We start from the raw sequence: 25,080 nt of genomic DNA on the forward strand, positions 1-25,080 counted from the left end.
CCAGCCCCAGGCAATTCTCTCTTCCCTCTCTCTCTCTCTCTCTCTCTCTCTCTCTCTCTCGTGTATGTGTGTGTGTGTGTGTGTGTGTGTGTGTGTGTATGTTTTAATAGCTAAGAGGAAGTGATTGATACCGGCTGATTCTTTTTATACAGAAAAAAAGGGTTCGGTCCCAGGGAAATGCAGGGGCTGCTCTGGCAGCTTTGTCTCTGTGGAGATGTCCCTGCTGGAAGGCATCTGCATTCAGGGAGCCTCAGGTCACTCGGGTTTGAGTTTCATTCCCTGGATAGGTGAGCGAGCAATGCCCGGGGTAGGAGATGCTTCATTCGCTGGAATGCTGGATGGAAGGCATGAAGCACCTCTGCTGGCATCTGGAGCTGGGAATGGAACCCACGTCTCTGGGAATGCTTTGTGAGCACTCTGCTCACTGATCCCTGGCACCAGGCTCAGCCCAAGATGTGGCACTTCCAGTCTGTCCCTGGCCATAGGTATGTTCACACTTGCAGCATTAGTGACCTGCATCAACAATGTGTGACCAGCCCTTGGTGCCAAGAGTGAGCCAGTGGCATTGTGGGATCTTGCTGCATGTTTCAAAGCACCTAGGGTTTTTAAACCTCTATTGCACAAAGAGAAAAATTGTATTATGTTTTCACATTTATTTCTAAATGTGTTTCAATGAAAGCATCAGAATTTCTTGATTTTTTTTTTTTGTTGTTGTTTTTAGAGACAGGGTCGACCTGCCTATGCCTCTCAGGTGCTGGCAATGTAGATGTGTGAACCACATCCAAGTGCCAGGTAGAGGGAGGCAAAACAGAAGCAAAGGTCACCCTAGGCTATATACAGATATGGAGGCTAGCCTGGGCTACAAGAGACCTGGACTGAAACATTTAAAAAAATGTGGGGTGCTGGGCATGGTGGCACACACCTTTAACCTCAACACTCGGGAGGCAGAGGCAGGTGGGTCTCTGTGAGTTCAAGGCCAGCATGTTTCACAGAGCGAGCTCCAGGACAGCCAGGGCTACACAGAGAAACCCTGTCTTAAAAAAAAAAAAAAAAAAAAAAAAAATAGAGTGGTAATTTGGCCATTTTCCACAGAGATGACCAGTAGCCTACTCTGCCTTTCCCTCTATTCCCAGGTCCCCCAGGTTATGGATACGCCCCGAGCAGCCAAGGCACAGTGTCCCTGGCGTCCATGCCTCACAGGCCTGCTGCTGCCGCTGCTGTTGGCTCTCTGCTTCTTCTCCTACCTCCGAGTGTCCTACGACCAACCCGGCCCCACAGCTCCTGATAGCTCCCCAGAACCAGCCTCCAGCCCAGCTACCCCTGTCCCCAGGCCCCTCGTCATCTTGCTGTGGACATGGCCCTTCCACAGTCCAGTGGCTCTGTCCCCCTGTTCCAAGATGCTCCCAGGCACGGCCGACTGCCAGCTGACCGCCGACCGGAGCCTGTACCCCCAAGCAGATGCGGTCATCATCCACCACCGCGAAGTCAGCGCCAACCCCAGCTCACAGCTGCCACCTCAGCCAAGGCCGCCAGGCCAGCGCTGGGTGTGGTTCAGCATGGAGTCGCCCAGCCACTGTAGCCGGCTGTCAGACCTGAGTGGACACTTCAACCTCACCATGTCCTATCGCGCTGACTCTGACATCTTCACTCCCTATGGCTGGCTGGAGCCGTGGCCAGAGGCTCCAGTCCAAACCCAGGTCAACCTGTCTGCCAAGACTGACCTGGTGGCATGGGCTGTGTCCAACTGGAACTCCAAGTCGGCTCGGGTGCTGTACTACCTGAACCTTCGGAGTCACCTCCGTGTGGACGTGTACGGCCGAGGGCACAGGCCGCTTCCCCAAGGGGACATGATGGAGACACTGGCCAGGTACAAGTTTTACCTGGCGTTCGAGAACTCCCTCCACCCAGATTACATCACAGAGAAGCTCTGGAGGAATGCTCTGGAAGCCTGGGCTGTGCCTGTGGTCCTGGGGCCCAGCAGGCAGAACTATGAACGCTTCCTGCCCCCTGACGCCTTCATCCACGTGGATGATTTCAAGAGCCCCAAGGACCTGGCTCAGTACCTGCAGGAGCTAGACAGGGATAGCCTGAGCTACCAGCGCTACTTCCGCTGGAGGGAGAGGCTCAGGCCTCGCTCGGGGAGCATGTCCCTTGCCTTCTGCAAGGCATGCAGGCAGCTGCAATGGGACCAGAGGTACCAGACGGTCCCCAGTGTGGCCTCTTGGTTCCTATGAGGTGACTGGCCAGAGTCCTGCAGGTAGGGTCCCACCAAGAGTCATCATCTGTAGCCCCTGGGTGACAGACACCGTGTGCTTGCTGGTTTTGTTTCATTGATACACTCTAGAGTCACGTTTGTTGATGGAGCCACAGTTGAGACAATGCCCCCATCAGATTGGCCTGTGGTGCATTTTTTTAGTGATTGACGGGGAGGGCCCAGCCCACTGTGGGTGGTCCCATCCCTGGGCTGCTGGTCCTGGGTTCTATAAGAAAGGAGGTTGAGCAAGCCATGAGGAGCAAGCCAGTAAGCAGCCCCTTCCATGGCCTCGGCATCAGCTCCTGCCTCCAGGATCCTGCCCTGACTCCCTGGATGATGGAGTGTGAGTGAGCCATGTAAGCTGAAATAAAACCTTTCCTATGAAGTCGCTTACCCATCACGGCATTTTATCACAGCTATAGAAACCCTAACTAAGACATACCTCCTTTACCTCCTCCCAGCATACTCTGATCTGGGCCACTGACTCTCCAGTGTCCCTCCCACTGGTGGGTGGTGGGTCTGCCTTAGTTGCTTTTGGTACTTATCACTCAACTATCCCTGTGGATGTGGGAGTGTGATACTATCACCGATGTCCAGATGGGACCATTGGAATAACTGACCTGAGACTTTATTCTATGAATCTCATCCAGGGTGACGGTGTCCTTCCCCTGGGGATGCTCAGACAATATCTGGCCAATATCTATTGTTGCCACTCTGGAGGAGAGGGGCCTGAGAACCATCCCAGGACATTGTAAACACTATTACACCCATGTAAAATGTCATGCATGGCAGCATATGACTGAAACCCCTCTGCTGGCAGCTGGAGACAAGGGCCTGCTGGGTAGTCAGTCTTGCTGCCTAGGCAGCTGCATGGTCAGTGAGAGACCCTGCTTCAAAACACATGGTGGAGAGTGACCTCAGAGGACTGTCAGCCTCCAGCCTCTGCCTATGCTCTCCATGTCTGCATACATGCACAGGACCGGTCAGTCGGCTGCCCGCTTTGCCATCTCAGAGCTGATGTCCCCTGGGGTGAATTCCAGGAAGATGAGTAGGTCAGGCTGAGATGGCATGGGCGAGGGGAAAGGCTGCCTGGCACACTAAGTGGGCAACTTGGCCAAGGTGTTTGGGCAGGAAAGCAGATGAGTGTTGAAGGCCAGGCCGATGTCCACCTCGGGGAGGAAGGGCACAGGACTGTGGAGAACTGGGTGCCCAACTGGGAGTGATGGTGCTTTGCCCGCCGTCAGCACCTGGGAGGTCGAGGCAGGACAATGAAGACTTCAAGGCCTCCTTCCTCTACATAGAGAGTTGGAGGCAATCCTGGGTTCCTGGAGACCATCGGCAAAAACAACACAAAGTGGGAGTGGGGGTGATCAGAAGCCTCGGCCTTGTGGGTGGCCCTGTGTGGCTCCTGAGCCTGGGTGCAGAGCTGAGGCTGTGGGAGACGCTCTGTTTACGTTTCCATCTCCTGGGAGGTTCCACCCGGCTCTGCGGCTGGCATGTTGGAAGTGGGTGGGAGACGGGAGGCCAAGGTCCCCGCAGGCCTGGGTGGGAGGCTGCTTTCCCGAGCATGGGGACACACACCCACCTGGGCAAGGGAGCCTCGGGGAGCAGAGCTTTGGACTCCCAGACCAGCTCTGAGGCTCCGTGGTCTGACCACACTGGGGACACTGAGGCCAGGAACAATCACTAACAGTCACTGGGTTCCACAGCACGTGGGGCTTCCAGCCTTTTGGCCACCATTGGCTGATTCAGATGGGATGGAGTGGGAAATCCATCTCCTCAGTCCTTGTGTCTCAAGAAGCTGAGAGGTTGGACAGGGCTCTGGGGCAGGGGCCTGGCCCCAACCCCTCTCCCACAGAGAACACCTGCAGGCTGGGGCAGCACCACATCCTGCAGGATACCCGGGAGCTCTTGCTGAGTTGATCTGGGTGGAGAGGGGTGCCCTTGGGAGCCCCCACTCTGGGTCACTGGGGCAGGGGTGCATCTGTCTTCAGTCCACTGACCACTGGGAAAGCTGGACAGGGACAGACCACCTTACCCCCTACCCAAGTGTCTGGAGATGCCAGGGTTAGAGCAAGTTGTGATTAAAGCGACCTTGCCCTTTGCTGGGCAGCAATTTCCTCCCAGATGAAATGTTCCATCCTACGGAGAGGCTCCTTAAGCTGGAAGGTAAAGAAAACAGCTTCAGGAAGTCCCTGAAACCAACCAGTTTCACCTGGCCCCTTCTTGCCAGAGTGAGCAATAAAAACAGAGGGTCCCCTCAGGAAGCCCATCTGCTTGGAAGAGGCTCAGACCAGCCGAGGCACCAGGAAAGGACACTCTGCAGCCTGTCCTGTACTCTGCCCTGTGGGCTGTGTGATACACTCCAGGTTCCCAGCTCTGTGAGCCGTCACCCATGCTGGGGCGAGCCTTGGTGACACAGCTGTCTCCCCTCACCCATGTGCCTGTCAGTGACCCCAGGAAAACTCACGGTCACCAAGCAGGACTTTGGTGGCGTCTGTACTTTGGTCTGCTGTGGATTCCCTACTGAGGTGAGTGGACTTGAGTGTTGTGTGTTCCCAGGAAAAGTCTGTCTTTCACACAACATTGGCACCTGAGGAGGGCCACCGCAGAACCAAGGACGAGTTGGGGAGTGCATGGTCCAGGCTGTGGGTGGCAAGGCATGCTATTGAGGCCACCGGCCTGGGTGGCAGTCACCGCAGAGGAGACTCCAGGAAGGCCATTCTTCCCTGAATGCTGTGGCGGTGGGTGGCTAGTGGTTCTTGTTATCAGGATCAGGAATGTCCTCGGGAGGAATCCCAGTGTGGCAGTCTCCCTCTGTGTGGTATGTGGTGGTGTACCTCCACAGGAACACAGAGACGGCCTGAAGACAAAGCTTTAGAGACCATTTTGTCGTCTTTAGGATTAGCACACAACGGTCATGCTTGGCAGCGCTGTGGGCAGAGGCTGTCAGGCTGCCATTGTAAGTACTCAGAAATGCACCTGGGGCGGAGATGGCGCCAAGCAGGAAGTTGTTTGTGTGAAAGAGCAATTGCAACAAGAAAGGGAGGCCGGCAGCATCCTCGATGTTAGTCTTGGCTCCGGGAAGTGAAGTGGATGAGTGGACGGGATGGAGGCAATGGCTTGCGGCTTCTTACGGCTCGGCAGCCAGAAGGCAAAGATCTCAAGTTAGACCTGTGCTCCGCAGCCTTTCCTGGGACCCAAGACCTTGGAACCTGTGGGGAGACGCAGAGTGAGGGGGACACAGCAACAGAAGATAGCCTGCAGGTCTGACCTTTAGTCGAAAATAAGGGAAGCCTGTTGTGATCCAGTGCACAGATGGGGCGTTAACCACAGTCCAGATGCTATGGTGACCAGGGAATGTCCAGTTATCTGTGCTGCTGGAACTTGGAGAGACTTTTAAACAAGCAACAAAAGAGCCTGTGGCAGTCTGGCCATGGGTCACTCGAGTGGATGGACTACTCCGTGGTGGAGACAGGGAAACGCAGTCATGTGGCTTCCCTCCCTCCTTAAGGCAAAGGCTGCATAACTTGAGACAGCATGAGGGGATCAGTCCCTGATGGACTGGCTTTTCAGAGCCATTAGTAACACTTGGTTATCTCTGGCTGGAGTCCCCACAAATACCAGGTGGACCCCACAGGAGGGGAGGACCCCACTGAGGGACCCAGGGATAAGAGGAGCTGCGTTTGAACTGTGTTCACAGCGGAGTTAGAGAACAGGCTGATCTCCTGGGGAGCTCAGGGCTCATTTGCAGCTTTGGTGGCTTTGCTCAGCCAGCCAAGATCTTTATAAAGTAGGAAAGGCTTTGACAGATCTCGGTGACTTAGACCAGCATGTAAAGAACACCCATATATTGAGAGAGTAACCTAGAGATGAGAAAATGGCCGAGGAAGAGGTCTGCCCCGTGTCCACGGAGTTCCTAGAAGAGCGGATAGCAAAGCCACACTGTGCTGAGGATCCTCCAGAAGGCTCACACATAGAACACGGTTGAACACGGTTAAGCTACATCCACTGCGCCATCCTGGAGCCAGTGTGACCCAGGGAGACAGCACGTGCCTTGGGAGGCAGCACAGCCTCGGTCCCCCTTGGCCCTGCGTAGGTCTGAGTGGATTCGGTCAGGCTCCCTGAGTTCATCAGACACGGAGAAACGTAGGGAGGTTCCAGGACACAGCAAGGCTCAGAGAACGGTGGCGGTCCTTGAGCTTCTGGGGTCACCTGACACTGCTGAGAACAGATGACAGGGACTCTGATGGCATCTCACTGAGATTGTTTATTATGGGATGCTGTGGTGTCCTGCCCATCTTCTGGACACAGTTGTTATATGGCTGACATAATGGCAATCTGAGTGTCTTGTGGATTTGGAGCACCATTGGAGAGACACCCAGGGGTAATGGCGTCTCCACCTGCCTCACAGCTCTGCTGGGGCTTAATTAACCGGGAGGAAAAATGGTCTTAAAAAGAACAGCTAAGAATTTAAGTCCAGATGGTACCCTAGGTGGGTGGAATGGGACACTCCCTGAAGCCAGAAAGTTACTGAATGGAGACCCCTGTTGTGGAATAATCTTTTTTGTACACTCTGAAGATTTGTCACTTGTATTGGTTTAATAAAAAGCTGAATGGCCAACAGCTAGGCAGGATTTTCGGGGCAGAGAGGATGCTGGGAAGGAGGGCAGAGATGTGGGGAGTTCCCAGCCAGATGGAGAGGAGGCAGCATGGGCAGTACAGAGTAAATGTAATAAATAATGCCATGAGACAAAAAGTAGATTAATTAAAAAAAAAAAAAAAAGTAACCTGGGCAGTGGTGGCGCATGCCTTTAATCCCAGCACTTGGGAAGCAGAGCCAGGCAGATCTGAGTTCAAGACCAGCCTGGACTAGAGTGAGTTCCAGGACAGGCACCAAAGCTACACAGAGAAACCGTGTCTCGGAGGGAAAAAAAAAAAAAAAAAAAAAAGAAGCCTCCATGTGGGTATGTGGGAGCTGTGAGGAGAGGCAAAAGAATCCACCTACAGACCCAGTGCTGAGGGCTCCTTCCCTGTGAGCCACTGGCCTGGGAAGGCCCCGAGGTCCCATAAACTTAAAGGCTGTAGCTGCGGCTGTTGCTTCTCTGCCAAGACAAGACGGTGAGACCCTGGTGCTGCAGACACCACAGGCACATGCTGTGACCGCAAGACACGGAGAAATTAAGCTGGGACCGACCGGGAAGTGCCCACCCTGCCAGCTGGTTTTCACAGCGGAGGGCTCCTGGTGGAGAACTACCACTGATATTGCTGCTCAGACACCACACGCCAGGCAGGTGTCACCGGCGAGACCAACAGCCTTCCGGTTGGGTTTAAGGGCCACTCCACAGAGCGAGTTCACGCCTGGTACTGTGCACCAGGACAACACCTGTGGCTGGGGAGGTGCTAGGCCCCAACCTTGAAGGCAAACCTATGGTTTTTCTAAGTAGATGCGATGTGCCTGTCAAAATGCCCTCAGTATCAGTTTCCTCTGATACTGAAACAGTGCATCCTGCAGGAAGCTCCTTAAGCAGGAAGGTAAACAAAACAACTTCAGGAAGTCCCCGAAACCAATGAATTGTGTATATGTGTGTGTGTGTATTCCACTGCTAGAGTGAACAGTAAAAGCTGAGAGCCTGCTCAGGAAATCAAGTTGTGTGCAAGAGGCTCAGACCAGCTGAGGCACCATGTTCTCCAGCCCGTCCTGTGGCCTGCCGGCTGTGTGAAACACTCCAGGTTCCCAGCTCTGTGAGCCGTCACCCATGCTGGGGTGGGCATTGGTGACACAGCTGTCTCCCCTCACCCATGTGCCTGTCAGTGACCCCAGGAAAACTCGCAGTCACCAAGCAGGACTTGGGGGTGTCCGTGCTTTGGTCTGCTGTGGGGTACCTACCTGGGGTGTGTGTTGAGTCTCCCCAGGAACAGCCTTGTCACACAGCACCCTTCCCCACCTAATCCCCATTGTGGGACGCACACCCCCTCCATCTCTGGGAACCCAAAATTGCTTGGCACCTCCAGGCCTGCCAGGGGTGAGGGTGACACCAAGGCAAAGACACCTGCAGCCAGCCCACGGGACCCCCCACCCCTGTCCTTCCAGGCACAGCCAAGGTTCTAAGGGTCCTTGGGGACCCAGCTATGCCCGGCAGGCGCCGGCTTGGGCTGGCACCCGCCCCAGACCTGTCCCCTCCTGGAGGTGGGCAGCGACTTATTTTTAGCCCATGGAAGGAGATACAGCTCTGGTTCTCTCTAGACTCAAGAGAGCGGCCCCCATGGAGCCAACACTCCGTGACCCAGGCTGGCCCCCACCTGGCCACCCTCCTGCCTCGGCCTGGAGGCCGGGAAGAACTAGCTTGTCTGACCACACGGGACGTCTTTTTTCTAGTCTCTCCTTATTCCTTGTCCACTCCTTTCCTCTTGATTGTGTGTGTGTGTGGTGTTTGGTCCGTGTCTGCACCCACGTGCGAGCCACTCCCAGGGGGTTGGGGGCGGGTGGGCGTCTGGTCCCCTGGGTGCTGGGGGTCAGACCTGTTCCTCTGACCGCTGAGCGGCCCTCCAGCCCCAGCCGTGTGTGTGTGTGTGAGTGTGAGTGAGTGTGAATGTGAATGAGTGTCTGTGTGAATGGGTGTGTGCGTGTGTCTGTGAGTGTGAATGAGTGTCTGTGTGAATGAATGTGTGTCTGTGAGTGTGAATGAGTGTCTGTGTGAATGGGTGTGTGCGTGTGTCTGTGTGAATGAATGTGTCTGTGAGTGTGAATGAGTGTCTGTGTGAATGAGTGTGTCTGTGAGTGTGAATGAGTGTGTCTGTGAGTGTGAATGAGTGTGTCTGTGAGTGTGAATGAGTGTGTGTGTGTGTGTGTCAGTGGCACAGCAAGGCTTGGGTCCTGGGCCTCTCCTGTATGTCCGGCGTGCTCTCCTGCTAGGCTTCCTTCTTTTGTTTGTTTTGTTTGGAGACAGGGTCTCTCTGTGCAGCTTTGCGCCTGTCCTGTCCTGGATCTGCTCTGTAGCCCAGGCTGGCCTCGAACTCAGAGACCCGCCTGCCTCTGCCTCCCGGGCGCTGCGGTCACAGGCGTGCGCCCCCACCGCCCTGCGCTGGGCCTCCTTCCATCAGTACTTCGCTCTTCCTCCCGCCGGGCCGACGCGCACGCCCCCGAGTGAACGCGCAACCACCGCCGCGGTTCCCACACTTTATGTGAATCGGTCCTCGAGGGCCGTGGGCACGCCGCTGCGCAGGCGCGCGGGGGCGGGGCGTGAGGTAGCGTCACACGCAGGCGCACTCCCGCGCCGACAGCTCCTGCAGCGTGTGGTAGCGGCTGTGCACGTCCAGGAAGGAGACCTCGTCCTCGTAGGCCGTCGGGCGGCAGCACGGGTGCGCGCGCACCCGCTCTTTGCGCACGCGCCTCCGCTGGCGCAGGCGCCGCAGGCCCAGGTCGTAGATGCGCACGGCCGCCTCGCAGGCGCCTGCGCAGTAGCGGAACAGCACCGTCTCGTCCGACGTGTAGCCCAGGCCCAGCTCGCTCACGCGCACCTCCAGCTCGCGCAGCCCGCACGGCCGCGCGCCCGAGCGCGCGCGCGCACGCCGACGGCGGGGACCCGCTCGACGGCGCAGGCCTGGGGCGCGCGCGGCCCAGGGGGAGAGTTCTCGAAGCTCCACGGCGTCGGGGGCGCCCTGCAGCAGAGCTCGGTCTGTGGCGGGAAGAAGGAGACAGGGGATTGGGCCGTGAGGGGGTGGCTCCGCCCCTCATCGCCCTGCGCGTGCGCACTCCTGGTGGCGTGCGGGGGCGTGGCCACGGCCGCCATTGCTCCCCACTCCATCCGTAGTTGAGGGGTGTGCAGAAAGGAGGGCGTTCAGGAGGCAGGGGCAGGAGGGTCATTTCAGAGGCATCCTGACTACTCCGAGAGTTCGAGGCCAGCCTCGGCTATATGAAAGTCTGTCTCAAAAACAAACAAATCAAGTGAGAAACCGCACCGGAAGCCCCTGGCTCAGCGTGGTTCTTCCACCGCGGACACCCCGCAGTGCCCCGCCCCTTCCGGGGTCCCGCCCCCTGCCCCCCACCCCGGGGGCGGGGCTTACACTGCGCCAGGCGGGCGATGCGCGCGTCCAGGGTGCGTGGCGGGCGTCGCAGCGGGGCGAGCGCGGGTCCCAGGCGGTGGCCCAGCAGCAGACCCTCCTGGCACATCCAGACCGACAGCAGGGAGCTGCAGACGAGCGACACCAGGGCCGCCGCCTTCCAGCGCCTCATCCTGGGCCTCGGCCTGCCTGCGGGGACACGGGGTGGTGGGCGCCCGCGGGCGGGGGGTATGCAGCCATCTCTGCGTGCAACAGCGGGCGCAAAGGCCGGGTCGGGCAGGCAGAGGCTGGGCCCGGGGCACCCTGGAGGGCCACCCGCATCTCATGCGCCCTCGTCACTTACTGCGTGCCTCAGTTCCCCCTCCGGGAAGGCACACAGTAGGTGCCTCATGACCAGCGCACCCTGCGGCTGGAGTCCATTTGCATCTGATTTGCATGGCCCCGCCCCAGCAGGCCCACCCACAGCAAGCCGACACAGGGCGCGTTTTTTAATCCCTAAGTGTGCACAGGCCTGACGCTGAGCACGCGGGGGGCGTCTGTGCCTGCGTTAAGCTGGGGAAACCGAGGCACAGAACAGGTGTTGGCTTGCTGACCCCGACCTCTGACCCTGCTGCCCGCCTTGGACCCCGCCGCTCCCCCGTTACTGAACACCAACTGTATCCTCTCCATCCTCCCAGCAAAGCCTTTGTCCGCTTCTGACATTTGGCGGTGCTAAGCCCGGGCCACGTGACCGCGAGGCCCCGGCTGCCGCCCAGCAGCCAAGGCTAGCCCGGGGTAGCCCGGGCAGTGTGTCAGGGCCCCGAGCGCTGTCTGCGGGTGATGGGCACCGAACCCGGGGCCTCCGCGCCCACCGGCGGGAAGTAACCTCTTGGCTACGCTCTGCGCGGTGGAGTCTCTGTCCTGGCATGCCTGCCTCCCGCCCCGGGCGCGTGCCCCGGGCCCCCCCACACACACCCGCACCCCCGGGCCCCGGGCCCCCCCCCCACACACACCCGCACCCCCGGTCCCCCCCACACACACCCGCACCCCCGGGCCCCCCCTCCACTCCCCGCCCCCGGCTGTGCCTCCTTTTCCTCTCTGAACTATGAGGAAGCGTGATGGCAGAGATGACCGCGGACCCCCAGCCGAGCTCCGAACCCCTGAACAATGGCCCCTCTGTCTGGGGTCACCCGACTGGTTTGTCTGGCACGGAAGGGGGTGCTGGGGGGTGACGTAGGTACGCAGAGGCTCCTCGATGGGGCCCAGCGGTCACCGCATCCTCCTGACCTTCCCGGGGCCTCAGTTTCCCCGCCTGCAGTGGTGTCCAGCAGACCCACTCGTGTATGCGGGGGTGCGCATGACCCGGGGCACCATGGCGCTCCCGTAGCCCAGGCTGGCCTCCAAGGATGTAGCCGAGGATGGCCCTGCACTCCTGACCCTCCTGCCTCCCCTGAGTGCCGGGGTGACGTGCCACCGCTTCCGGTCGGGGGGGGGGTCTTCAGTACACATGCTTTAGGCAGAGTCCGTGCCTCAGTGTCCCCATCAGCACTGACAGTTTCTCCCCAGGCTACGGGGGAAACTGAGGCCTCCTGGAGCCCGGGTCCTCACCTCCCTCCAAAGGCCCCACCCGCCGGCGGCGGGACGCACATCTGGGGGCAAAGCAACAACATCTGCGGAGCACAGCTGGTTCCGATGAGCTGTGGGGGCCCCGGCCCAGGGTGGCCTTTGGGGCTCGGTGGGCTGGGGGGCACAGCCGCTCCCTCCCCTCCCCGGCGCGGGGGATGGGCAGGACTCCAGGGCCGCTGCACCCGAGCGAGGCCCGATTTGTTCAAACTCCTGCTCGAACCTCAAAGCCCCGATTCCAACGCGTCCCCCGCACCCGTTTGCAGAGATTTCATCTTCTTGTGTATGGCCCGCGGGAGCACTCGCCGCAGCGGGCGTGCGCGCGCGCAGGCAGGTCAGGGGCAACTCTGGAGTCAGTTCTAGGGGTTCGGGTGTCAGCTTAGCCATCCCGTCCCCGAACGTCCTCTAGCCCAGGCCACCGACCGCTCAGCGTCGCGCAGCAGATGGGTCTAGCCGGGGAGGGGGAGGGCTAGGCGGCTCCGCTGGGGCCCCCACTCGCACCCGGCGCAGGCAGGACGGAGACGTGGACTGTGCCGCAGGACACACAGCACCGCGCGCGGCCCGGGGCTGGCTGTGCGCATGCCCCGCGGATAACCAGCTCAGGCTAATGCTGGCTGAGCCGCTGGCGCGGGGCGCAAGGGCGGCTGGGAGCCCCCACCCCCGAGTCCTGACCGTCTGGCTTGGACGGGAAACTGAGGCAGGCAACCCCTCCTTCCCCAATCCAAAGTTTGGTCTCAGGTCCTAGATGAGGGCGTCGGTTCTCCGAGCCTCAGTTTCCCCAGACGGGAGACGGGAGCCTCCGTTCCCGGAGCTCTTTTCCTCCTGAATAATCTTCATTACTTAAGAGGCGGCGGGCGCAGGGGCGCTGACCCCTGGCGCGGGGGTCACGGGCAGCGGGGGCCCCAGGGAGAGCTCTGCCTGCCCTCGTTGCCTTATTTCTAACGTTTTCCCGTGCCTCTTCTCGTTTGCGTCGGTGTAGCCCAGGCTGGACCCTGTGTAGCCGAGGCTGACCCTGAACCCCGCGTCTCCTCCTGCAGCTCCTGAGATGACAGGCCCGAGGCACCACTCCTGGCTCCCCGAGCTCCCTTCCCCCCGGCCCGCCCGTCACCGGCTCACCCCGACGGTGCCCACACAAGCCAAGGTTTCCCCACTCACAGCTCCCCTCCGCCAGGAAGTCTTCCCGGAACCTCCCACCTCGCCAGAGTCCCCGGCACAGGTCCGCCGAGTCGGTGGATGCCAGTGTGGCCGCGTCTAAGAACAGCGCCCGTGGGCACACATTGGTCGGAGCATCTCTGGCTTCTGTGCTTTGGTGCCTGGCTGAGTTTGTTTGTTTGTTATTTATTCTGAGAACAGGATGGTGGTATTTCGGGACAGGATGCCTGGCTGGGGGTTGAGGGGGGTTACCCGGCTGGGGGGGTGCCGTGCTGAGGGGGGTGCCGTGCTGAGGGGGGTACCCGGCTGGGGGGTGCCCTTGTGAAGGGGTACCTGGCTGGGGAGGGATGCCCTGCTGAGGGGGTACCCGGGTTGGGGGTGCCCTGCTGAGGGCGGGGGTGCCCGGGTGGGGGGATGCCCTTGTGAAGGGGTACCCGGCTGGGGAGGGATGCCCTGCTGAGGGGGGTACTCGACTGGGGGTGCCCTGCTGAGGGGGTACCCAGCTGAGGGATGCCTTTGTGAAGGGGTACCCGGCTGGGGGTGTCCTGCTGAGGGGGTACCCGGGTTGGGGGTGCCCTGCTGAGGGCGGGAGTGCCCGGGTGGGGGGACGTTTGTTTTCCCTCCACCGCCAGCCCTTTGTGGTTGCCTAGGTGTTTGGAGCCGGCTGGGGACCCGGGACCCTCAGAAGTCCCCGGATGAAAGAGCGGGAGGGGAGGGGCTGTCCGGCCCGGGGCGAGGGGCCGGGGTGAGACGAGCTGGTCAGGCTGGAATCCGCCCGCCACTGACATCCTGCCCGTCACGCCCCATGGGGCTTCCTCAGCCCGGGGCGCTGACACACAAAGGGTGTCCCTCAACATCGGGGATGTGAGGCCCGGAGAAGGCGGCGGGACGGAAACGCAGGGGTCCGGTGCCCAGCTCAGCACCCCCACACACATACCCAGAGGGCCAGGCAGATGGCAACACCCCCTACGGCCCCCAAATCCGCATCTCAGCATCCAGCCTGGGCTTCACGATTTCTGCCTCCGGTCCCACCTGAAGTCTGCCCACTCTGTAGCAACCCCGGGCCTGGTGACTTCTCACCCATGAACCGAATTATCTGAGGGTAATCTGGAGCAAGAACTCGGAACGTGGGGGACACACACACCCCGTTTCCAATCTGAGCTTTGCCCTTAAGGGACCCCCCTCCTCCAAAGAGCCCCACGCCCTCTTGTGGCTGAACAGCGACTCAGGAGCCCAGCGGCCCGGCCCTTACCGGGGAGGACACGGTGTCCCCGGGCGCGCAGGGAACGCGCCCCTGACGTGTTTACTTCTGTGCGCCGCGGGGCTGTGCGCGGCCAGGTCCCCGCCTGGGGTTCACTGAGACCTCGATGTCCCCCCTCCATCCTCCCTGCCTGACGGAGCGCTCACAGGGATCCGGGGGTCCAGCAGCTTAGCACAGGAGCTGGGGGCGCAGGAGCTGGGAGGGCGCCCCGTCGGGTACGAAACCCCGTGGTGACCCGGGAGGGGGTCCTTGGGGACTCCCTCCCCCCGCACTGCACCCCGGGACTCAGCTTACCTGCCGGGAGCTCCAGATGACCCGGTCAGTGGTGACTCCTCTGGCCACCCGAGCCCGGCCCGGCCCCAGCCACCGCGTGCGCCATCCGGATCGCGGGGACCCGAGGCGACCCGGGGACCCCGTGCCGGAGGAGGCCACCGCGCAGAGTGCGGGACGCGGGCCGGGCCATGGGGTTTCCCCCCCTGTCCTCTCTCTTTCTGGCTTCCCGGGGCTCGCCGGGCTCGGTACACCCCGGGACGGCGCGCGTGGGAGGCTGGAGCACTCTCGGGACGCGGGGCCACGCGGGGAGCGTGGGGCGCACGGACCGAGCCACCGCGCGCTCTCCCTCCGCTCCCGCCGCGCACCGCTCAGGCCGGCCGGGGTGGAGGGGGCGTGGCCTTCCCGGAGGCGTGGACGTGGGCGTGGCGTAGGGTTTCCCGGGCTCGGGAGCCGCCCTCATCCCGCCCACAGCCGGAGGGGCGCGCCGGGAGAGCAGGTGGCAGGAACCGGAGGTCCTAGACGGCTACAGGGATCGATCGGTCAGCTCTCCCGGGACGCTCCTTCATCCGAGACTTTGCGCCCCGAATCGAGTCCGCACTCACTTTCGCACCCCTTCCCCATGTCCCCAACTCCCCATCTAGGCCCCCTTAGACTATCCACGAGGGGGAACCCCTGGAGCATCGGATCCCCCAAACTGCTGTCTCCAATGCTCTGTGGCCATCGAAGTTGAAACCCAGAGTCCTAAGATGCCCCGTGACCCTCCTGGCCAGCCAAAGTCCATTGCACCCACTCATGATCCCCCACAAGTCCTCCCTACCCCTCTGTCCGCCCCAAGAAGCCTTCCCGGGGATACTGAGTTCAAGGTCTCTGCTCAGACACCCTGGATTATGTAGGACTGCAGAAGATCCCGTGGTCCTCAGAGCCCTCTGGGGGACCCTATTTCCCACTGACGGCCTCCCCCGAAGCTCCCCATCCGGGACCCCATCCCTGAAACCCACCACACCCTACTCCTCCACCGCCTGCGACTCGCAAGCGCCCCCTAGCGGAAATCGATCACTCAGGGGCGGGCGGGGCGAGGGAGGCTGTGGCCACGCCCCTCCACACCCAGTTGCTGAGAAACCACCGCCCTGAGGCCCCGCCCTCGACACCCAGTGCCCGCTCCACCCCAGCTGCCACTGCTTTCTGGCGGGGGAGGGGGGAGAGTGGGGGTGGACCCTGACTTAACGTCCACTTATCCCAGAAGCCTTTTCAGGACCAACCTCCGAACCAGTCCCACCCCTTTCCCGAGGGCCTGCGCTGGGGACCCCCTCGCCGGTGGAGTGTGTGCTCATGTGCATGTTGGGTGCAAGTGGTAAAGTAGGTTTGTTTGACTCCGTGGGTCAGAGCAGCAGACTTCTGAAAGTCATCTGTGCCCTGTGCGCTCTGAGACCTGAGGCAGCGCCTTCTCCCTGTCCCTGCAGCTTCCAAGTGATTCGCCAGGGGTGAAGGCCTGGCATGGGGGAGACAGAGTCAGGGCGTGGCACGGGGGAGATGGGGTGAGGGGGCGATGGGACATTCAGGCTGAGGTCCTTCCACCCTGTGAATCTCCCCATCTCTGCTGTCACTCAGAACCGCACCTGGCGAGCACCACGGTAGGTGCTCACGCACCTCTGGCAGCAGCTGTAGGTCCCGTACACACCAGAGGCACACTGACACACACACACACACACACACACACACACACACACACACACGGCTCTTCTTGGCCCACACACAGAGGATCTCCCCCGAGGCTCGTCCACATACTCATTCCCACTACAGGCCGCCAGCCGTTGGCTGACACACACAGACTCACACTGGCCAGTCCACACAAACAATACAGCTGCTCCCTGTCCATGTCCTCTGTCACATCCATCACTGGTGCAAAGGCCCACGCCGACACTAACACAGCATGCAACATGTGCAAGAGAAACCCACAGCTCCTGCGGGCACACGCGCTGCACACATGGGGGCCCCCTTTGCACACACAGCTGTCCAGAGCTCACCCCTACCGGGCCAGCCACCATGAAGCTGTCACCAGCCACCCTGTGACCACCTCCGCTCACCCGGGCCCAGCCGTGACTGGGGGGTGGGGCAGGCAGACACATGGGGAACAGGACACACACATGTGCCCACCATGTGGACGCTCATAAAATGGTTGCCCTGGCAACAGCAACTTGAAAGACCAGGCTTCCCCTCTGGGATAGGGGTGCTGGGGTGGAGCTGACACCAGCAGGCGGGACAAGAGCAGAAGGTGGGGAGGGACACAGGACTTGCACCCACCTATGACCCCATTTCTGGGACACGTGGCTTGTTGCAAACACGCCCACGGGGATCTCATCAGCCTCAGAGACACAAAGTGGCTGCCTCACTCAGGGCTGGACGTGGTCACACCAGAAACACAGGTGCCATCTCTCCCGACAGCCTCCCAGGTCACCCACACACTGTCACCCCCCAGACAGGGTAACAAACAGACGCCCTGTCACACTCTGTCACATCGCAGCTGGGATCTTGTTGGGTGAGGGAGGTGCTCCCTGGAGACCAGCACTGTTGGTATCACCTCCTTCAGAGCAGTCCTGCCCCGGAGGCTGAGCTGGGCTAGGCTGGGGGTGTTTACAGTAACTTATGTTAAGTCCTCTTGTTCTGGACACACTGAGTTCCCAGGCACCTTCAGCCCCAGCTGGGCTAGTCCCCCATGACAGGAACCTGAGTTGGGCCCTGGCCCCCACCCCACCCCGGTGGACTTCCTTCTTCCCACATCTCCAAGCAACACCCCCTGCCCTGCCACATGGCCTGCTTGGTGACAGCCTGGGTGGTTGTGAAACCAGAGGCTCAGAGAGGTTTTGCAGCAGGCCTGGGTCACACAGCAAGAAGCTGTGGCTTGGGGACTTGGCAGAACGTCCCACCCTGTCCACCCACCCATCTCCTCCTGCTCTGGAGCCGGTCTGACCTCTCCTGGAGGCCACAATTCCCCAGGGGAAGCGCTCTGTTCTTGGGTGGAGACCCAGACCAAGGCTTGGGAGGCTGGCGGCCTCCGGCCAAAACATGAACTTGGCTAGTGGGTAAGTTTCCATTTTAGCGTTAGGATTTGGTCCAGGTTCGGCGGGTGGGGGCTGGACCCCCAGGGGGGACCCCCAGGGACTAGCCCAGCGGGGCTGAGGGTGCCTGGGAACTCAGTGTGTCCTCTATCCCCCAGGCCACCTCATGTGACTGTTTACTTCACATGCACCGTCCTGCAACGTGTGTGCTGTCAAGGCGGCAGATTGCCCAGCCTCTGTTTCCCCACTTGTGAAATAGCTCCTAGGTGTGTTCGGACCTAGCCTTGGTCAGCCTCTATATGACAGGAGTGTCCTTGAGCTTCCCTTCTAGTATGGACTTTCGTTTTTTGAGAAAGGATCCCACACCGTAGCCCAGGCTGGCCCGAACTTACTCCTGGTCCTCCGGGCATGTTCTCCGGATGGAACCAGGGCCTCAGCCATTCCAGCGAGGGCTCTACCCACTGAGCCCAGCCCCAGGTTGACCTCTGACAAGGCTGTGCTCTGTAGCCCAGGCTGGCCTGGAACTCTCCCATCCTCCACGGTTTGCAGCACTGGGTCTGGGGCTCTGGGGTGACTGTTTTGGTGTGGGAGCCGCAGCGGGGCCTCCGGCATCACCTAACACTCTCTGGTGGAGGTGGGGGTCACGGGCAAACCGAGTCCAGGAAGGGACCCTGGAGGCCCGTGGGCGTCAGGAAGGAGCGGACTGCAGATCCAGGCGGGGATGGTGAAAACAGGACCCGGCTGTTACCCTGGGGGCCACCGACAGCCCTGGGTCAGAGGTCAAGGCCGGGTCCCCCCACCCCCGCGGGGTCTCGGGTCAGGAAGGTGGGAAACGCATCAGGCAGGCCACCTGGGGAACCGCTCCTGACCGCGAGCGGGGCGGGGGCGGCGCCGGAGGCGGGCTTGCTCGCGGGCCGTGTTGCGCACGCGCACACTCGCAGGGGTGCGGGCTCTCCGCCACCCGCTTGGCCCCCGCTGCTCTAATCCCCCTGCTCCCGACCTGCAGCCCCGAGATAAGGACCCAGCTGCAGACGCAGATAAAAGAATCGCAGCCACACAAATCCGGGAGGCCAGCCGTGGGCACCTAGCCCGGGCTGCACCTGCCAGACCTGGGGGAGGGGCGGGAGGGGGTGGGCAGGCGGGCACAGACCTGGAGACAGACAGAAAAGGAGGGAGCCAAAAGCGGCGGCGGGCGGGGGGTGGCCTGGCATAGAAAGTCAGACTTTGTCACAAAAAGACAAAAATGAGAGAGAATGCAGAGCATGGTTGCAGACCCTGAGAGCTGGAGGCAAAAGGATCAGGAGTTCAAGGTCATTTTCAGCCACAGGGAGGTGGAGGCTAGCCTGGGCTACCTGAGACCTTAAAATTAAAAAAAAAAAAAAAAAGAAAAGAAAGAAAAATTATTGAGGCTAAATAGTAAGAACAGAGGAGACGGGCAGAGAGGAAGGTGGAGGGTGCAGCAGCTGGGACCCCGAGTGTTCCCTGCGCCCACTTGGTGCCTCAGTCTCCCTCCTGCCTCCGGTTCCTGGTGTTAGCTGAGATCAGGCCCGGGCACGGCTTGCCACAGCTCCAGGGGATTATCCGGATCCCATGGTTCAGGGAGCCACAGACTCCCCCAAAGGCAACGCTGGGGTGACCCTGGGTGTGGAGACTGCCAGGGGAGAAAGGCGCGGGTTGCAAGGTGGACGGGTGTCCCGGAGGAGCGGCGAGGGCCGGACTCGGGCGGTGCTGCGGGGCGGGCACGGATGGCGGCACGGGCCAGGGGAGTCTGCCCAGGGCTGGGGCACAGTGAGCTCGCTCACGGCCCGCTCCACCGCCGCCGTGAACGTCCGCACTGTGCCGCAGCTACCCGTGCCGCGGCCGCGCCTCCTGCGGGAAGCCCGTCGGGGCTGCCTTGCGCAGAAGAGGACGCAGCCGCTGGGGAGGGCTCGCCCTCTGCCGGCCTCAGTTTCCCCCACTGTGCCCCCGCGCCCTCCCAGGCGGACACTACAAGGGAGCCCCGGGCTTTCGTGCACGTCGCGTCGATCCCGTCTTGTCCTGCAGGGGGCGGCAGAGGGCAGCGGGGCGCCCCTGAGGGCCTGGATCCCCGTGTGTCACTGCGTCCGGTTCGTGCGCAGAGGGCCCGGGCGAGAGCCGGTCCCCCAGAGTGACACCAGCGCGCCTGGTGACTGGGTGGACCGGCCTTCGGTGTTCGCGACGGGCAGCTCAGGCTGGCCTGGGAGAGAACCGAACCGGGGGCGACCTCTGCTCTCCCGATCCTGCCGGCTCCACCCACCAAGTGCCCGGTGGCAGGGTAGGGGACGCGCCTCGACACAGCGGGGGCCAGTCTCCTGGCCGCCACTCACGGCGGCACACAGACTACACGAGTAATGTCTCTTCAAAAGGGGCGGCACGCACTGGCGCACGCCTTTAACCCCAACACTCCGGAGGCTGAGGCAGGAGGATAGCTGTGACTTCGAGGTCCGCCCGTGTGAGCTGCAGCCGCCGCTTCCCACGGGTGACCGGCGTGCGAACCCCGCGGGGACCCTCGGGCACTTCCGGTCCCAGCGCAGGCCGACCAGCCCAGAGGCCCCGCCCCCCGGGGGGGCCGCCGTGCGCACGCGCGCCTTAGCGTCATTGGTGCGGTCTGGGCCTGCGCACTCCGCTCGGTAAGCTCTGGGTGACACGCGACCCGGAAGACTTTCCTGCCACACTACAGAGCCGGCGTGAGGGGCGTCGATGGCGGAGGATGCAGAGGCGGCAGCCGAGTGCGGTGGCGGCGGCGGCGGCGGCGGCGACTCCGGGGTCGGCGCGTGCGAACCGGGGGTAGCGCCCATTAAAGCTCAGTGAGTCGCTGGCGTCGGACGGCGAAGCTGATGGGGGCCTTCCCGGCGTCCGTGGCGCGGCGCGAGCGGTGCATGCCGGGAGGTGTGGCGGTGTCCTGGAGAAGGGCAGCCCGGCGGCCCCACTATCTCTAAGGAGAGTAACACGTTGACGGCTGTCACACGCATTAGACACGGCGTGGGGACTCAGCCGGGGGGCCCGCGGTGCATGCTGGGACTTGTAGTTTTCCTGGCACGGGCCAAAAATGGATTACCACTTCCAGACTGCGTCTCTGTAAGCAGGCAGAAAGGCTTCTTGGGAAGCGTGGCAGCATGGGCCTACCCGCCAAGCATGCTGTAGTTTCTCTGTAGTCTAACGTGATTGTTATTTGTGCATCACAACCTGTAACAGTGCAATTCTCTGAGCAGAGACACAAATAGGCCCTTCAAATGCAAAATAGGTGTCCCTGAGTCACTGGGGTGCCCCAAGGTGAGAGCTGGTTCTAAACAGCGAGCCTCCTGTCTGCAGAAGCTGTGAACATTGGTCCCCAGGCCCCTTTCATTATGCCAACCGAGCCTCTCCCTCTCTGGCAGGTACCGCACCACCAAGGAACGGTTCCACCAATACCTGGACGCCGACAAGCGGGAGGGTGCATGCCAGGGAACGCCCGAAGGAGACCCTGATGGCAGTGACCTGGCTGAGCCCCAGGCCAAGAGGATTCGCCTGGAAGATGGGCAGGAGAATGGGAAGACAGAGGTGGCAGCTGAGCCCCCTGAGCAACGACAGGTGCCCAAGAGAGCCCGTGGCCAAAACAAAAGCCGGCCTCATGTGAAGCCAACGCACTATGATAAGGAGAGGCTCTGCCCGTCCCTCCTGCAGGTGAGAATGGCCCTGGGCCTGTCACCTCAAAGCCTGCAGCTGCTTGGTGACATGCAGTGGCCCTTGGCCGAGCAGTGCCTAGGCTTCCTGATGCTGCCTTCAGGGTGGCCTGTCCTCAGCCTGCTCGCGCCGGGCTGGGGTCTGCAGGCCACACTGGCATTTTTGTGTCTTTTGACGAATGGTTTCTCTGTGTGGCCCATGCCAGTTTGATAAATCTGTACCATGATGCTATGCCCAAAGAGACCTTTCTTTTCTTTTCTTTCTTTCTTTTTTTTTTCTTTTCGTTTTTGGAGACAGGGTTTCTCTGTGTAGCTTTGAGCCTTTCCTGGATCTCACTCTGTAGACCAGGCTGGCCTCGAACTCACAGAGATCTGCCTGGCTCTGCCTCCCGAGTGCTGGGGTTAAAGATGTGCGCCACCACCGCCCGGCTATTACGTATGTATTTTTTAAAGAGGGCATTGGATGCCCTGGAACTGGAGTTACAGGCTGCTGTGAGCCTCCACGTGGGTGCTGGGAATCGTACCAGTGCTCTTGACCTCTGAGCTGATGTTCCAGCTCATGTGAGCCTGACACTGTGCCAGTCTTAGAGCTGGTGACACCCCGGGGACACACAACTGGAAGGATGATCCCTGCAGCCACGCCGGCTACCCTTCCTCTCCGGCCCTTCTCATGTCCCTACAGGAGTCTGCCACATGTGCATTTGGTGACCGGTGCCGCTTCCTGCATGACGTGGGGCGCTACCTGGAGACCAAGCCGGCAGACCTGGGCCCCCGCTGTGTGCTCTTCGACACCTTTGGCCGGTGCCCTTACAGTGTGACCTGTCGCTTTGCTGGGGCACACCTGGGCCCCGAGGGTCAGAACCTGGTGCAGGAGGAGGTGCTAGCTCGCTGCGTGCACCTCCCTCCAGTGCGTAATGGCCTGAACAGGGTCCTGCAGCAGCAGCTGCGGAAGCGCCAAGTGTGCTTTGAGCGAGCTGAGCAGGCCCTGCGCCGCCTCACCCAGAGCCCCCTGCCTGTAGTCATCCCTGAGACCACTGTAGCCACGGTTACCCCAGAACAGAACAGCTGCCATGCCCAGCTGGATACTGCGGGAGGGGCCAGCAGCCTGCGTGGCAGCCCTGTGTCCACCTGTGGTCCCTTGACAGACGAGGACATCATTCGGCTGCGGCCCTGTGAGAAGAAGCAGGTAAGCATGCAGGCATGGCAGCTGGGCTCAGTGTTGGCCACAGTCTTACCTCAGCAGAAAGAGTCTGAGGAGTCCTGGAGGATCAGGGCTGGGGGATAAGGGAGCAACATGGAAGGCTCCTGAAAGGGAGGGCATTGAGGCTGGGGTTTTAAAGGTTGACTAGAAGCTCTCCTGTGTAGGAGACTGGGCACTGATGAACTTTTCTCCTAAGAGGAATGGACATGGTGTATGCAGAGGCAGGCAGTAGAAGGAGGCCACTGGGTGTGTGTGGGAGGGAGAGCATGTTTTAGACCATGGGGGGAGGAGGCCTGACTTCATCTGACGCTCCCTCCCCTCCAGCTGGATATCAGTGGGAAGCTGTACCTTGCTCCGCTCACCACGGTAGGAGGTGGCTGGGATGGGTGGCACAGTGGTTCCCTGGGGCATTGCTGGTGTCTGGTGTCCCTGTCTGCTGACCTCTGAGTCCTGAACAAGCCCTTGTCCTGAGCAGTGTGGGAACCTACCCTTTCGCCGCATCTGCAAGCGCTTCGGTGCCGATGTGACGTGCGGTGAGATGGCCGTGTGCACGAACCTGCTGCAGGGACAGATGTCTGAGTGGGCCTTGCTCAAGCGCCACCCCTGCGAGGACATCTTTGGGGTGCAAGTCAGTGTTGGCCCTGCGGGAGGTCGGAAGGGGCTGCCGTGTCGGGGAGCATGCCTCCCCGACCTGGGGTTCACTGGAGTCCATGTGATGTGTGGTGACCCCAGTGGGCTGGTCACTGACCACACTCTGCCTGGCGCAGCTGGAGGGCGCCTTCCCTGACACAATGACCAAATGCGCTGAGCTCCTGAACCGCACCATCGACGTGGACTTTGTGGATATCAACGTGGGCTGCCCCATCGACCTTGTCTACAAGAAGGTGACAGCCAGCCACTCTGGAGCCTGGGAGGGTGTGGCCCAAGCCCAGGACCCTGTCCTGCTGTCCCCATCTGGACATGGGCACACAGCCAGTGGCTGGCAATTCAGCTAAATGTGGGCACCCATAGGGAGCGTCTACATTTCTGTGGGGGTCACAGGGTGTCTGTGTCCCACAGGGTGGTGGCTGCGCACTCATGAATCGCTCAGCCAAGTTTCAGCAGATTGTGCGGGGCGTGAATGAGGTAACCTGAGCTCTTCAGGGACACACCCCTCCTCACCCCACACGGTTCTGACAGGTAGCCTCCAGGCCTGCTCTCTGCTCCCTCTCTGCCCTTGTACCCGCAGGTGCTGGACGTGCCATTGACTGTGAAGATGCGTACCGGTGTCCAGGAGCGTGTGAGCCTGGCACACCGTCTGCTGCCCGAGCTGCGGGACTGGGGTGTAGCACTGGTCACGGTGGGTGTCGGGCAGTGTGGTCCCGTCGTGGGGTCACTGTGGCTCTCCTGGTCCCTCGTTTTCTGTCTCTCTCTGGTTCCCCGCTATCTCCCTTGCCCCCCTCCACCTCGCCACCTTCCATCCTCATCACTGCACCCCCTCCCAGCTCCACGGCCGCTCCCGGGAACAGCGCTACACCAGGCTGGCGGACTGGCCCTACATCAAGCAGTGCGCCGAGGTGGCCAGCCCCATGCCCCTGTTCGGTAGGTGCCCAGAGCCACTCACCCTGCTTGTCTCTCAGGTGGAAAGATGGGGAGGGTACAGGGTCCCTGGGAAACCTTCCCCAGTACCATGGAGCCTGCCACTGTCTAGACCCCACTCTGTCTCCCCAGGAAACGGGGACATTCTTTCATTCGAGGATGCCAACTGTGCCATGCAGACAGGCGTCGCGGGGGTCATGATTGCCCGGTGAGCAGCAGCTGGGCTGGGACAGGGATGCTAGAAGTTTCTCACCTGTGGCTCCTGGGAGGGCGAGGCCCAGGTGCTGAGGTGACTGGCTGGCAGGAGGCACTGGGTCCCCACTGACCATCTCCCTCCACAGTGGTGCCTTGCTCAAGCCCTGGCTGTTCACGGAGATCAAGGAACAGAGACACTGGGACATCTCGTCGTCTGAGCGCCTGGACATCCTGAGGGACTTCACGAACTATGGCTTGGAACACTGGGGCTCCGACACGCAGGGCGTGGAGCGGACCCGGCGCTTCCTCCTTGAGTGGCTCTCCTTTCTTTGCAGGTGGGCATTGGATGCGGAGAGTGGCCGGGCCAGGGGCCAGGGATTGTAGCCTCAGGCCTCACCCAGCCTTATTGGCTCCTCTGTCCTCCCTGACCCGCAGGTATGTGCCTGTGGGCCTGCTCGAGCGACTCCCACAGAGGATCAATGAGAGACCACCCTACTACCTAGGACGGGACCACCTGGAGACGCTCATGGCCAGCCAGCAGGCTGCAGACTGGATTCGCATCAGGTACCCAGTGGCCCGGGTTCTGTGGGGTAATTCTGGGAGGCCCAGGCCTGACCTGTCTGTCACCCTGTCCTCATAGTGAGATGCTGCTCGGACCTGTCCCACCTGGCTTCGCCTTCCTGCCCAAGCATAAAGCCAACGCCTACAAGTAGCCAGCGGAGACAATACATTTTATTCTTCTACAACTTCTTTTCCTTTGTCGG

General features: G+C 61.1%; 3 protein-coding genes across 4 annotated transcripts; 2 read left to right on the plus strand and 1 right to left on the minus strand.

Moving 5' to 3' along the window:
* Positions 1 to 1,145: 1,145 nt before the first annotated feature.
* On the plus strand, positions 1,146 to 2,234 carry LOC118571455 (3-galactosyl-N-acetylglucosaminide 4-alpha-L-fucosyltransferase FUT3-like). The gene has a single exon (XM_036170482.1). It carries the CDS (start codon positions 1,146 to 1,148, stop codon positions 2,232 to 2,234), a length of 1,089 nt encoding a protein of 362 aa, XP_036026375.1.
* Positions 2,235 to 9,424: 7,190 nt separating this feature from the next.
* Nrtn (neurturin) lies at positions 9,425 to 14,661 on the minus strand. 2 transcript variants are annotated; one of them, XM_036171078.1, is made up of 3 exons: positions 14,628 to 14,661; positions 10,322 to 10,507; positions 9,425 to 9,933 (listed from the first exon to the last, which is right to left on the minus strand). In XM_036171078.1, the coding sequence occupies exons 2-3, from the start codon at positions 10,488 to 10,490 to the stop codon at positions 9,509 to 9,511; spliced, it is 594 nt and encodes a 197-aa protein (XP_036026971.1). In that variant the 5' UTR covers positions 10,491 to 10,507; positions 14,628 to 14,661; the 3' UTR covers positions 9,425 to 9,508. The 2 variants fall into 2 exon arrangements, with proteins under 2 accessions (XP_036026971.1, XP_036026970.1); XM_036171077.1 differs by lacking the exon at positions 14,628 to 14,661 and having other exon boundaries at positions 10,322 to 10,711.
* A 5,104-nt stretch (positions 14,662 to 19,765) lies between these two features.
* Dus3l (dihydrouridine synthase 3 like) lies at positions 19,766 to 25,062 on the plus strand. Its single transcript, XM_036171083.1, has 13 exons — positions 19,766 to 20,487; positions 21,058 to 21,343; positions 22,025 to 22,528; positions 22,868 to 22,909; positions 23,019 to 23,171; positions 23,311 to 23,427; positions 23,603 to 23,668; positions 23,772 to 23,882; positions 24,028 to 24,124; positions 24,254 to 24,329; positions 24,463 to 24,651; positions 24,752 to 24,880; positions 24,957 to 25,062. The coding sequence occupies exons 1-13, from the start codon at positions 20,381 to 20,383 to the stop codon at positions 25,027 to 25,029; spliced, it is 1,950 nt and encodes a 649-aa protein (XP_036026976.1). The 5' UTR covers positions 19,766 to 20,380; the 3' UTR covers positions 25,030 to 25,062.
* Positions 25,063 to 25,080: the final 18 nt, after the last annotated feature.

Source organism: Onychomys torridus, chromosome 21, assembly GCF_903995425.1.
Source record: "Onychomys torridus chromosome 21, mOncTor1.1, whole genome shotgun sequence".
Lineage (NCBI taxonomy): Eukaryota > Metazoa > Chordata > Mammalia > Rodentia > Cricetidae > Onychomys > Onychomys torridus.

What these genes read in the sequence shown, in the direction of transcription:
- LOC118571455 (XM_036170482.1), top strand. Translation starts at nt 1,146, where the DNA reads ATGGATACGCCCCGAGCAGCCAAGGCACAGTGTCCCTGGCGTCCATGC.
- Nrtn (XM_036171078.1), bottom strand. Translation starts at nt 10,490, where the DNA reads ATGAGGCGCTGGAAGGCGGCGGCCCTGGTGTCGCTCGTCTGCAGCTCC. An exon ending in CATCGCCCGCCTGGCGCAGT is followed by an intron (nt 9,934 to 10,321) that starts GTAAGCCCCGCC and finishes TTCCCGCCACAG; the next exon opens with ACCGAGCTCTGCTGCAGGGC.
- Dus3l (XM_036171083.1), top strand. Translation starts at nt 20,381, where the DNA reads ATGGCGGAGGATGCAGAGGCGGCAGCCGAGTGCGGTGGCGGCGGCGGC. An exon ending in GGGGTGTAGCACTGGTCACG is followed by an intron (nt 23,883 to 24,027) that starts GTGGGTGTCGGG and finishes ACCCCCTCCCAG; the next exon opens with CTCCACGGCCGCTCCCGGGA. An exon ending in CAGCCCCATGCCCCTGTTCG is followed by an intron (nt 24,125 to 24,253) that starts GTAGGTGCCCAG and finishes CTGTCTCCCCAG; the next exon opens with GAAACGGGGACATTCTTTCA.